The sequence below is a fragment of the Leptodactylus fuscus genome, chromosome 8, assembly GCF_031893055.1.
Source record: "Leptodactylus fuscus isolate aLepFus1 chromosome 8, aLepFus1.hap2, whole genome shotgun sequence".
NCBI lineage: Eukaryota > Metazoa > Chordata > Amphibia > Anura > Leptodactylidae > Leptodactylus > Leptodactylus fuscus.
The window spans coordinates 86,027,281-86,040,767 of record NC_134272.1 but is presented as its reverse complement, the minus strand read 5'-3'; the positions used below and the strand labels follow the sequence as shown (position 1 = coordinate 86,040,767).

Sequence of the window (13,487 nt, the reverse complement as noted above, 5' to 3'; positions counted from 1 at the left end):
TTGCGTTGTTTAGTCTTCAGACCTGTAGAATCTCAGTTTTGTGTCGAGCCGACACCACCGACCGTTCAGCTCTGCAACATCCCCTGCCCATCCGATTGCTTGTTGTCGCCATGGACCGACTGGGGACAGTGTATACATGAAAATTGTCTGGAGCCTCATGGAAGAAAAGGTTTGTCTTCTGTCTTCAGTACATACATAGAAATAATACAGCTTGCTCTGGAATAATAATAATAATAATAATAATAATAATGATAATAATAATAAATAATCTATTCTTGCATAAACAACCACAAAAACAAAAAAAAACGTGAATGATCCAAAATTTGGGTCAAGCCACCTCAATGGCCCATACATGTAATATTATGTTATACTACAAGAACCTATTGAAATGTCAAAGTAAATGTGATACATTGTATCAAAGAGTAAAATATCAGAAAGAGCAATAATTGAGACCTATATGAGACATTGTAACATTGCTGTTATTACAGGTTTTAAATTCAGAAGAAGACACGTTGTAGTGGAGGCCGCCAAACCCGCTGGGAATTGTCCCCATTTAGTAGAGTCGGTCCCGTGCGACGATCCGGTGTGTTATCGGTGGGCGGTGTCTGGACAGTTACATTGTGTACCTGAAAATGGAGAATGTGGACATGGAAAATACGACATAAATACAACGTGTCTGGGGGAGAACGGTGAGTCCGCTGGGCGTTGTTGTCCTCTGAGTTGTGATGTCTGTGCGATAGTGGCTTTCTATCAGAAGGTAGCCATCCTTATATACATTGGGCTCCACGTCCTAGGTTGCCATATTCATTCTCTGTAGATCTATTTTACGCTCGTGGCTATTCTTTTAGCTTCCGTAATCCGCCGCGTCTTGTCCAGGGGGTCTGCCATTACCACTGTCTAATGGGATATAAATAGGGCATTAGTTCCATGGGCAGGATATAAGATTATATGAAGTTAATCTTTTAATCCTGTTCCTTACATATCAGTCCTCCGTGTGGCACCACAGAACAGATTTTGATTAGCGATTGTCCCGGGAATCAGCGTGGGGCTTATTATCATGGCAGGGGTTACTGATATATATAAGAAAGTATTACTTTTGGCGGGCTGGTCGGCTGCTTGTTCGCTTATAGATTGTGTCTAACGCCATTAAATCAGGAATTTTACACGTTTCACATAAACGCTCTGAATATATTCTGATTTGGCGATTGTAAGACTGATTTATGATATAATAAGAACTAACTGTGCTGGATTACTAATAGAAACACAGCAGGACTGGACGCCCATCTAATATGTAAGGGCCAACCAATGGATCAGATCAAGCTGGATTCAACCCAAATTTTCCAAAGTTTGGGGCCACACGGTGGACCCCAGAGTACAATGGTAGCAATTCCCGTTTCTGGATTCAGTTAGAACCAGAGGGCCAAATCTCACAAATATGAGCCCATTGCATGGCCCATCTCACAGGAAACAAGCCCACACCATAGGAGTCTAGAGGCATGCATGGAGAGATGGCTGTCACTAAGCAAACCATAATGTGTATGGCTAACCTAACGTTAAAGTGTCCCTCCAGTTATAAAACCACTTGTTCGTAAATGAATAATATGGGTGAATATGAGAAATGTTGTAATACCGTGTTTCCCCGAAAGTAAGACAGTGTCTTACATTCTTTTTACCCCCAAAAGTCCCACTATGTCTTACTTTCGGGGTATGTCTTATATTGGGAAAACCAACCACCCTCCCCACCCTATCATCATCATCAATCATGATATGGATTGAAGCAGCGGCACACGAGGAGTTAAGTGGCGGCCGCCGGCAAAGTCTGCCTGCCGCTTCCATACATTGCAATGGGAGCGTGCTATTCAAATAGTATTCGTTCATCTCCAACTTCAATTGTAACTTCTTACAATTGAAGTTAGAGATGCGCGAATACTATTTGAATAGCGCGCTCCCATTGCAATGTATGGAAGCAGCAGGCAGACTTTGCCGGCGGCCGCCGCTTAACGGGATTCTACCATTAAAAGAAGTTCTTTCCACTGGCCTTAAAAAAGGCTATTCATCTCCTTCCTTACCAGCGCCGCCTTCTTCCTCAGCTGCGTCCGCCCCGTCTATGTCCCCGTCGGGCCTCATGGATGACGCATGCGCAGTCGGCTCTAACAGGCTCTCGCAGCCAGAGCCGACTGCGCATGCGTCATCCATGAGGCCCGACGGGGACATAGACGGGGCGGACGCAGCTGAAGAAGAAGGCGGCGCTGGCTACGGCAACAGGTAGGAGACGAATAGCCTTTAAGGCTATTCCGACGTGGTCAGAGGAAAGAACTTCTTTTAATGGAAGAATCCCTTTAACTCCTCGCGTGCCGAGCGCTTCCATTCATTTCAATGGAAGCGTGCCATTGAAACGGATAGAAGCGGCTGGCACGCGGGGGGTTAAGCGGCCGCCGGCAAAGTCCTTCTTCACAGCGCTGTGCTGTGAGAGCCGGGGGGGAACGCCCCCTCCCTCTCCGGGGAGTTCCCCCCGGCTCTCACAGCACAGCGGAGCCCCGTGTTTCCCCGATATGGTAGTAACACCCCTCCGAAAGTAAGACAGTGTCTTACATTATTTTTACCCCAAAAGTCCCACTATGTCTTACTTTCGGGGTATGTCTTACATTAGCCGACCTCCCTAAAACCCCCGCTACGTCTTATTATCGGGGGTGTCTTACTATCGGGGAAACACGGTATATCTTATTAAAGAAATCTGTTTCCTTCTGCACTTATCAGTCTGAGTTCATTTGGACATAGAAGTCTATGCAGAAGGGAGGGGAGAGGAAGAGGCTGCTGGAAAAGAGAAACAAATCACTGCTACTCTGTGAGTGTGAGGGCTCGTCTGTATCTACAAGGTACCACTGCACAGAATGAGCCAATACATCAATAACCGCCTCCTCCTCCACCTCCCCTCTCCATAGACTTCAGTGAGCTGAGTCTTGAGATCGATCCTATGATCCTAGGTGAGCGGCCTAATAAAAGGAAACAGATATCTTTAATGGGATTGGCAGATCTGTGAAGGATTAGGTAGACGGCCCACATACTGTTCTTGTACGGGGTCCTCCGTCTATCTGAAGGTATACGGTATATCTAGTGAGTCTAGTAACACTGCCCCTGGGGTCTGGATCACCCTGTACAGTTTGCAGCTTTAGCAGAATCCTGTGTATTGTTGTGGTTGCACATACAGCAATTCCCCTCCATGGGGGGTAAAACGGGGACTTTCATAATTTCAGTCTTTACATTTTTTTCTAAATTATTAATGCCAGTGCTAAATTAATCCTGAGTAAAAGCGTAATAAGAGCGCGGGAAGATCCGGATAACGTTGGGATACATCACATATATGTCTGACTACATTGGCTGAATTTCAGGCTCATCTAAAATGCATGTCCCGAGTTTTTGAGGACAAGTCAAAACCAAGTCAAGCTGCAGGCAGGAGAATAGGCAACGCGTCTCCAGGGGCGCCTAAATGTACCGCAGATGAAATATTCATTAAGCGTTGTGTGTTGTGTATGTATAGGGACTTTCATGTGCTCGGAGCGTAATAGGCCAGAGATACTGTATTGGCTCCTATTAGACGCCGACGCCAGCTCAGTTCATGGAGGCAGTGAGAGGGTTAAAATCGGGTATGTGAATTGTACGTGTTCCCCTCCTATATCCCTGTAGACAGTCACTATGGGTTACGGTTCATTTGTTACTTATGTTTCCATATTGAGCTATATCTATATATATGTATACCAATGTAACAGTATGATGTGATGTTAACCATGTATGCATAACCTGTTGTAGATGGTTGAAGTATGTTGTATGCTATATGGGAAATACACATCTAATGTTAATGTACACTTTACCTGTAAGCTCACTTTTTTTTTTATTTCTGCATTGGTGGTTCAGTGGAGTGATGTAAGAGTTAGATTTACTAGTTGTGTTATTTGACAGATATATTGCCCTGCACTGCTCTAGGCAACCTGCAGAGGTCTCTTTCTTATTCATTGAAGCAGACTCTCAATGTATTCATGGGAGTCACCTTCTGAGTTCCCATAGGAACTTAAAACAAATCACATGGGACAGCGGCAGGCACTATATCTGCTGAATAACACAACTAGATTAGCTCCCCCACGTGTACAAACAAGTAGAATTCTTCTAAACTGAGTCAAGGTCACTTGGTAGCATGGTGCTATCGGAATCAGACCGCCTCCTGGCATGGACCTCCGCTTTATTCCGCTGCTTTTTTTTATTGAGGTTTTTTTTTTTTTTATGTAGATTGTGAGCCCCACATAGAGCGCACAATGTACATTTTTCCCTATCAGTATGTCTTTGTGGAATATGGGATGGAAATCCATGCAAACACGGGGAGAACATACAAACTCCTTGCAGATGGTTTTATGCCCTTGGCGGGATTTGAACACCAGGACTCCAGCGCTGCAAGGCTGCAGTGCTAACCACTGAGCCACCATGTGGCCCTCCCTTTTTTATTGAGTTTTTGCTGCATTTTCCTCTGCATTTTTTCTTCCGCTATTAAATCTCATTGACTTTGTTGGTACTGTAAAACATAGCGGGGTTTTTTTGCAGGTCCTCAGGTATCATGCACATGGATCCCTGAAATCTATGAGAGATCTGAGATAAATAGGTGTGAATGTGGGCTTAGACATCTTAGTCTTTCTTTCCATTACCCCTGTTCCTGGCTGGTCATATGATGGGTGAATATAATGTCTCATTCCCGGTTTTTTTGGACTGGCCACCACCATAGCACCACCCATACCGAGGCTGAATATAACAATATCTCTCCTCATGTTCAGAACTTCATTGATATTCCAGACATACATATTAATGATGACCGTTACTTGTCGCCTTTCACCTCTGAAATGACAAGTTCTCGGGCAGCGCTGCCTCCGCCACCAGAGGATTGTCAGTAAATGACACCTGGTGACTCACATGATGGAGATATATACAAGATGATGCTGCAAATGGGAAAAAAAAAATCAGGATTCTATAAGGCTAGGTGACAATTCAGGAGGGTCGGATGGAAGGTTCGGCCGGGCGCCGGCTATCATCATTTACTGGAGTCTAACTGGAGGAGATGTGACAGAAATAACACAGCGTATGGTATATACTGCTAATAGGCTGCTGGGAGGTCAGATACAGGGGATGGTTCCTACCAGAGGACAATGCTTCGTGTAGGGGTCAGGGCTTGGTTCATGTCACTCAGATCACTCATTGCCCCATGTGGATTTGCATTGAACCTTGTCACATGATTTTATTCTGCACTCCGGGGTCACGGGTCTAATGTCCATACAGGGGAACACCAGTCGTAAAAGGGCAGGAGTCTCCAATAAAGTGGCTATTCAGTGTTTGTATAATGGAGAATATTATAGTATAGTATATAGTATCTATAGATAGCATAGTCTACCAGTCTCGCTTCTGGGCTACCTTAGGGAGCCTTCACATGGAGTAAATGTGCGTTTATTTTTGCAAAGTATACATGTAAAAATAAGACTCCCATTGACTTCAATGATATTTTTTACACGTGTAAAAATATGCCTGTAAAATGTCATTAAAGTCAATGGGAGTCTTATTTTTACACGTGTATTTTGCAAAAATACATGCACGTTTATTCCGTGTAAAGGCTCCCTTATAATTCCCAATGGGGTTTCTGATATTAGAGTGACCATGGCCCATCTCAGATAACACTGTCAGGTTGTCCTTGTGGCATCTAGTGTGCGTTCTCAAGCATCAGGGGTAGGCAACGTTCGATCAAATTATACTTACCAAGTCCACGAGTGAGGGTCGGGCTGGATCCTCCGTGCAGTCTTCTCCTTGCGGCGTCTTCCGGCTCTGAATTCACTCTGCCAGGCATCAGGCCTGGGCAGAGCCAACTGCGTAGGCCCACACTACAAGCGGACTTGCGCAGTCGGCTCTGCCCAGGCCCGATGCCTGGCAGAGTGAATGAAGAGCCAGAAGACGCCGCGGGGAAGCTGCACGGAGAAGACTTCTAAATGTAGGAGAAGAACCAGCGTTGATTGGCCGACTGTATAGCATTTGGCCAATCAATGCTGGTTCTGCATCGAACTTTTACATTCGAATAGCGAGTGGTACTCGATCGAGTACGAGTATTTTGAATACCATAGTATTCGATCGAATACCTACTCGATCGAATACTACTCGCTCATCTCTAATCTTTAGGTCTCCTCTCCCAGTCTCCTCTTTGACATGACAGGCCCTGAGGGATCACTAAGACCCAATCATGTGACGGGCCAAGTCATAACATTTACATCAAAGCCTCATGATTAGGGTTGAGCAATCGGGATCGGGAAGGATCGGATCCCGATCGGCGATCAAACAAATTTCACGATCGGGATCGGCTGGAAATGATCTGAAATCGGATTTTGAAATCTCAAGATCAGCTCAACCCTACTACATATATAATATACAATTAGGGTTGAGTGATTGGGATCGGGAAAGATCGGAACCTGATCGGCGATCGAGCAAATTTCACGATCCGGATCGGCTGGAAAATAATCAGAAATCAGATTTTAAAATTGATCCTGAAATCTAAAGATCGGCTCATCCCTACTACATATATGATATACAATTAGGGTTGAGAAATTGGGAAAGATCAGAACCCGATCGGCGATCGAGCAAATTTCACGATCCGGATCGGCTGGAAAATAATCAGAAATCAGATTTTAAAATTGATCCTGAAATCTAAAGATCGGCTCATCCCTACTACATATATGATATACAATTAGGGTTGAGAAATTGGGAAAGATAAGAACCCGATCAGCGATCGAGCAAATTTCACGATCGGGATTGTCTGGAAAATAATCAGAAATCAGATTTTAAAATCGATCCTGAAATCTCAAGATCGGCTCAACCTTACTCATGATATTGAGGTTCTCCATGCCACCACCGAGGCTCAAAGTTTGTGGTTCCCCCAGAGCCCATGACATCCAAGAAGAGGCCCAAGACTCCAGGAAATGTACCATGGACAAAGCAAGTGAGCAGGTTTTTTTAGCATACCTTTCAGCAGAGAATTCAGAGTATCATAATGGTCGTGGATGAAGAATCCCCAAAATTTTAGCATTCTTTGGCAAAAATGGTAACAAACCCGGCTCGTTACAAACCGGCTCGCTCAATGTCTTCTCCCCCAATACCTACACAACCAATCAGATCCACTATATCATCCTATAGATACATTGACTGACTTGTTTCCTAAATTACTTCCCGCTCACTTAGCCATGCACATAACCCAGAATTCGCATCTTCAAGACCTGACTGTAAAATGCAATATCTCTGCCTCCTCCGATACAATGGCGGGCTCATTGGCGGTTTTATGAGGATTGCTTTTACTGTCGGATTCTTTTCAGGATAAATATTTTGCAGAGACTCAATCAGAGGGAGAAATATTCTAATAAAGGACATTTTCAGAACAAATAGATTTTTCCTCCCGGCTTCTAGGAACTAAGAGGATTCCGGGAGGCGGCCATTGCCGCGTGCGATACATTCATAAATCATATATGTGGATAATATTGTGCTTGAGTTTCTAAATTACTTTCCGTTTCTCAGCTCGGCTTATATTTATCTCACCCCTGAACTCTTATTTATTGCGGTTTGGAGCACCTGGGAGAAGTAATGCATCGCTGTCTGGATTATATTCATGCATATTAAATGGAGAGGCTTCAGACTCCTCGAGTCCTTCGCGTCTTGAATGGGCCGAGGGTAATTGTTTGTCCTAGACCTAGCATGACCGGTTGTGACGGGGATTGCTCTCTAATTGAAGGGGTTAATACGACCACCTTCCATGCAACCTGTTAGGTTATGGATTTCACCTTAATTAAAAATCAGGGATTTATAGAGAACGTGAGCTAAAAGTAAATACATTGAACCTGCGCTGATACATTGTAGCAAAGGATCTGAATGAGATTTGTGCTGCTGATGCATTTAGGAGGAATGTTCAAACTGGATACAATTGTAACAAACTGAGAGTTGCAGGATAAATGAGGCTGTTTCAGGATAAATGAGGCTGTTTCCACAAGTTGCTTAAAAAACTGTCAGGTATTGCAATGTGTGAACATGGCCGAAGGTTTGCCCAAAGTTTTCAGCTCCTCAAAAAGGAATTCACTGACCACAAACTGAGATGATAAAAATAATGAGAAACTGAAGCACAAGGGGCAGAATTAACTGAACTGATGTTCCTCTGTATTTTGGAGTGAAACATATAGAACACTAGCATTTGCCCGTGACTTCGTCCGCGTGTCATTTTTGGTGACGATCCACCGGTGCCCGCGTCTCGGCTGTGCTACATTTCTGTATATGCGCGTGTGGGCGCCTGGGTGCCTCCTTCCCCCCCAAATCTCTCTCCTGTGTTCCCCCCTCACCTGTTGCCCTTGGCCCACAGCACCCCAAATGCCTCTCCTGCGCCCACCTCGGCCCGTGCGCCCCCCCCCCCCCCCCCCCCGAACTCTTCTCCTGCTCTTCACTGCCACACGGACCCGGCCGCCCCCGCCCAGCCCACCCAAACCACTCTCCTGTGCCACCCCCTGCAGCACGCCCCCGGCCAGGCACCCAGACCTGAAACGTACAGTTCTCGCAGAGTACTCACCAACCTGGCACACCTGATAGACGAGTCGTGGCCCGCACAGCGTGGCCGCATGTCCGCTTCTCGGCAGTACTGTGAGTAGCCACCATGTTCTCCAGCGTGCACACTGTCCCTCGGGCAGCCCACACAATGCCGCGAACCTATCAGACAGTGGCTGAAGGATCTTGGATGACGTCATCTTGGGTCCTGAATCGTATGCCGGTGCATTTAGCGCCATAGCTAGCAGCTTATGTTTCCTTCCGGTGACCATCCAGGTATGCATCCAGGAAAATCTATTCAGCCGTTTTGGCGTGATTGAGGAACAAACATCCAAACAATCACATTTATAATATTAGTAGGATAGGATAGGATAGGATATAGGAAGTTTCTTAAACTTCCATCTTTCACTCCATCCACTCGTGTCCTTGACTCAAAAAGCCATATCTAGGGTTGAGCCGATCTTGAGATTTCAGGATCAATTTTAAAATCCGATTTTCCGATCATTTTCCAGCCGATCCCGGTCGTGAAATTTGCTTGATCACTGATCAGGATCCGATCTTTCGCGATCCCGATCGCTCAACCCTATTAATGATATATACACAAATAGGGTTGAGCCGATCTTGAGATAACCTCCGACCTTGATCCCACCGGAAAAGATGGGGATCGGAATTCCGAATTTTACTCGATTGCCGATCGGAATCCGATCTTTTCCGATCCCGATCGCTCAACACTAGCCATAACAAAATCTGCAACAACAAAAAAAGCTGCATTTCTGCAATGTGGGGCCTTAGTCTTAGAGACTTTTTGACCGCTTGTTACAAACAGTATTGGAGTATTTTTTGTGACCACTGGTTTTTGATGTCATTGATATTTAGTCTCAATATGAATAAGTTTCTGCTGATCTTGAGATCCAGCGTAAATGTGCATGCACAGCCATAAAATACAGCAGATGAAGCTATACATCAACTCCCTGGCTCCAAGACAGCAGATATAAATTTCCCTTATGAGAATTAAGGGCTGCGATATACACATATAAAATAACAAATCCTGACCTTTAGTGGGGAAATTTAAAGGGAAACTGTCACCAGATTTGGAGACCCTAAACCAGTAATATGACATTATGTAGTTAGGTTTTAGGACCTCCGACTTAGTATTCTGATCCCCTATTTGTGCCTCCGTTTAGTAGTTTAAGGAAATTGTATATGTAAATTGTATATATGTATATTGTATATTGTGTATGTATATATATATATATATATTGTATATATGTATTGTATATTGTATAAATTATGATTTTATGTTAAACATATTTATTAAGAATTTTTGGTGATGACGTTTTTGATTTTCCATGTTATTACTATACTTTAAATCTTGCAATTCCAACTCTTACCACTAAGCCTAAAATAGTTAGTGACTTCCTGTCTCCTGGAAATAAACCATGGAGATACAATGGCCTGGAGCAGACCCTGTTGACTTCTATTGAAGAGTTTTCTAAGCATTCTCTATGTCCGGCGCAGCGGTCATTGCACGGGGATATAAGCTGTGAAATCCTCTATTGTGACTGGTAGCTTCTGTGTCTTATCTATATATACCTGATGGGTATGATCATCAGTGTGCTGTAAGTGAGGTGACTGCTGCAATGAAATCTCCTACAGAAAACATTAAGTCTCGGCATATTATTTGACTTAGTGGCCAGAGTCAGAACTGCAAGATTTTTAGGCACTTTTTAAAATATAGATAATAACATGGACATGGACCTAAATTTTAGTTGGTTGGTAAAATCTGAAAATTTCATTCCCACACCAGGACCACCCCATAACCCTATAGGAAGAGTTTGCTCAGATCCTTGTCATTTTCAGGCCAAATTTACTGCCATTGTTCGGGACAATTGGTACAATTCCAACTAATTTAGAATGGTTACAATGGTTACAAATGTGGCGATCAGATATTCAAAGTCATAGAAAAACCATTTGAGGCTGGGGCCAGACACGGCGTGGTCAGGGCAGGACAGCCATTGACGGACCCATTACCTGTGGCCTTCCGTTTCTGGGACGCACCATTTGGACGTGTCATTGTGTCAAGGCTTCCATCACAATCTCTCACCATTCTTTAATATTCAGACACCCCAAAAACAATAAGGAGTTGTTTGCTATGTATTGAGATCAGAAGGTGGCCATAGGTATAAGATAGCGACCATGAGAAGGTGATTGGTGCACGTCTGATACATCTAGCACCAACATGTCTGACCATCCATATTCATCCTCCACCCACGGCAGATGTCCAAGTCTCCAAACACATGAGATCCCTCAATATGACCTTTAATGGCAGATGGATTGCAAATTGCATTTTGCAAATGACAATGGATTTAATACCAAATATCACACTGAGCCTTCCTACCCCCCCTCCCCCCCTTGTCTTTTGCCTTTGCACTGTATTGCAGTTGTCATCTCGTCCAAGTCTGAATCATGAGTTATAATGGGCGCACTACTACACTCCTGGTAATAAATGTTCAATGAAACCAAATTAACTTTATCCATCTAATTAATGTCCTGAGAGTCGGGATAAAGTAGCGGAGCGATTCCGAGAAATTAATCTTAGGAGATTTAATAGCAGAATAAAACCCACTCATGTGGTCGCTAACTGTTCCCTCTGTGCGAGAGACGGTAATTTTATGTTCTGCAGGAAGAAAGCGCTGAAAGCATAAAATATCTTCTAATATTATTATCACTGGATAAATTGGAAATGATAAATGAAGCAACTTTGCAAATATTGTTTTGTACTTAGAATGTCCTACAGTTACTATGTTTATCTCCATGCTAACAGACAACAAACGCTGCCTGCGTAGTCTGATCTTGTAGCCATACTGGCTTTCATCCTACTTTTTGCTCAACCACTGAGCTGTGCAAATGTTTTAGGCAGGTGTGAAGGAAATCTTGCACAGTAAGAATGCTTCAGAAAGAGAAGGGTTAATATTTTTTTTTTTTTTTTTTTTTTTAAAAAAAGGGCTCATTACATGTTGTAGAGATCAGAATTCAATTGAAATCTCCTACAGAAAACAGGAAGTCTCAGCATATTATTTGACTTAGTGGCCAGAGTCAGAACTGCAAGATTTTTAGGAACTTTTTATAATATAGATAACTAGCCCTCTGCCCGTGACTTTGTCTGTGTGTTGTTGGCGTCGATGATCGGCCTTTATTCAGTAAATTTCTGCCGTCGATGGTTTGCCTGCTCCTGCGTTTCGGCAGCTCTTAAGCTGTCTCGGTGAACTTGTTCCTCCCGCTGTGCCTGCGATTGTTCTGGCATCTCAGCAGCTCGCTGGGACGCCATATAATGAGCGTGTTGTTGGCGTCGATGATCCGCATGCTCCGGCGTTTCAGCAGCTGTCAAGCTGGCCTGCCATTAAACTCGTTCCTCGCGCTGTGCCCGTGATTGTTCCGGCATCTCAGCAGCTGGCTGGGACGCCATATAATGATTGTGTTGTTGGTGTCGATGATCCCCCTCAGCTCCGCTTGAGGAGAACTCTGTGACTTCTGGCTACCTTCATAGCTGTCGTTGTTTTAGAATTTTGCGACAAAATTGATTTTCTTTTTCCCGGCATGTTTAAACTGCCAATTTGGATTAAAAGTGTTTTCCCATACAGTGTGTCAGCACTGCCTGGAGCAGATCAGATAATATGCAAATGTATGTACACAAACCACTGAGGGTTAGCTGAGTGTTTACATAGAGAGATAACAGACCTGGGACCTGAGATAAACTGCTGCAAGAGCAGCGTAATATAGTATGTGAACATAAATTCATAACAGTCGTGAAGCCATGTCATTGACCAGGATAAAAAGTAGCCTATATGTTAATCGAGGTTACAAACTATCTATGTGCCGAATATCATTCACATCCGTTCAGTGGTTTTTGTGTGATTGAGGAACAAACATCCAAACACACAAACTATCACATTTATATTATTAGTAGGATAGGATAACATGGACAACCTAAATTTTAGTTGGTTGGTAAAATCAGGGAATTTCTGTCCCATACCAGGACCACCCCATAACCCTATTTGAACACCCACCAGCCATAGGACCCAACAGGAGGGGACAAATGTGATGAGATATTTTTTTTGCCCCCCTGAGACCACTGAGTGTTATTATGAGAGATTACTTAGTAGGCACAATAGCGCCCCCTCTTTCCCCCATTATTCTGAAACACATTATGTCTCTCCGTAAGTATCCAACCATAGTTACATCGTATTCTCAGTTGCAGGAACCCAGATTGGACCTCATTTACTCTTCTTGGACTGCAGGAGATTTACAATGTAATGTATTGTGCAAGGTTAATGTTTTGTGCAATGTGTTATTCTAATATAAAAAATATAATAATCATTAAAAAACCATAAACAGGAAGAAAGCAGTAAAACTGCAATGAGCAGAGGCTAAACTTTTCTAATGAGGCTTCTCTCAGGGGACCCGACCAACACAGAACTGCTGAATGGGAATAAAATCCGGCGAATACTCCATGTTGTTCAATCTGAAATATTTATTTGTTCACATGAAATTTGTAAAGGGCTCGGGGTGAATTATAAACCTAATGATGCCCAATTCTCCCCCCCCCCCCCCCCGCCAGATCCTGGCTCTGTCATGTTAGGAAGGGCGCTCTGGTTCTCATAGTCTAACAGTACAGGTATATTCAGACGGAAAAGTCAGGTTGCATTTTTTCTGTAGCTAGCAGAAATAACCGGCCATGATGTCCTTATTGTGGTCAGGTTATCTTCTCATACATGTAGTGTCCTCCTGATAACCAGCCATGATGTCCTTATTGTGGTCAGGTTATCTTCTCATACATGTAGTGTCCTCCTGATAACCAGCCATGATGTCCTTATTGTGGTCGGGTTATCTTC

General features: G+C 43.8%; 1 protein-coding gene across 1 annotated transcript in view; it reads left to right on the top strand.

Moving 5' to 3' along the window:
* Window positions 1–13,487, top strand: part of THSD7B (thrombospondin type 1 domain containing 7B) — a 315,944-nt gene that overhangs the window by 126,026 nt on the left and 176,431 nt on the right. The window contains exons 7-8 of the mRNA XM_075284543.1: window positions 14–169; window positions 489–689. Of these exons, the coding sequence (XP_075140644.1) occupies window positions 14–169; window positions 489–689 (357 nt within the window). The remainder of the gene's footprint in view (window positions 1–13; window positions 170–488; window positions 690–13,487) is intronic.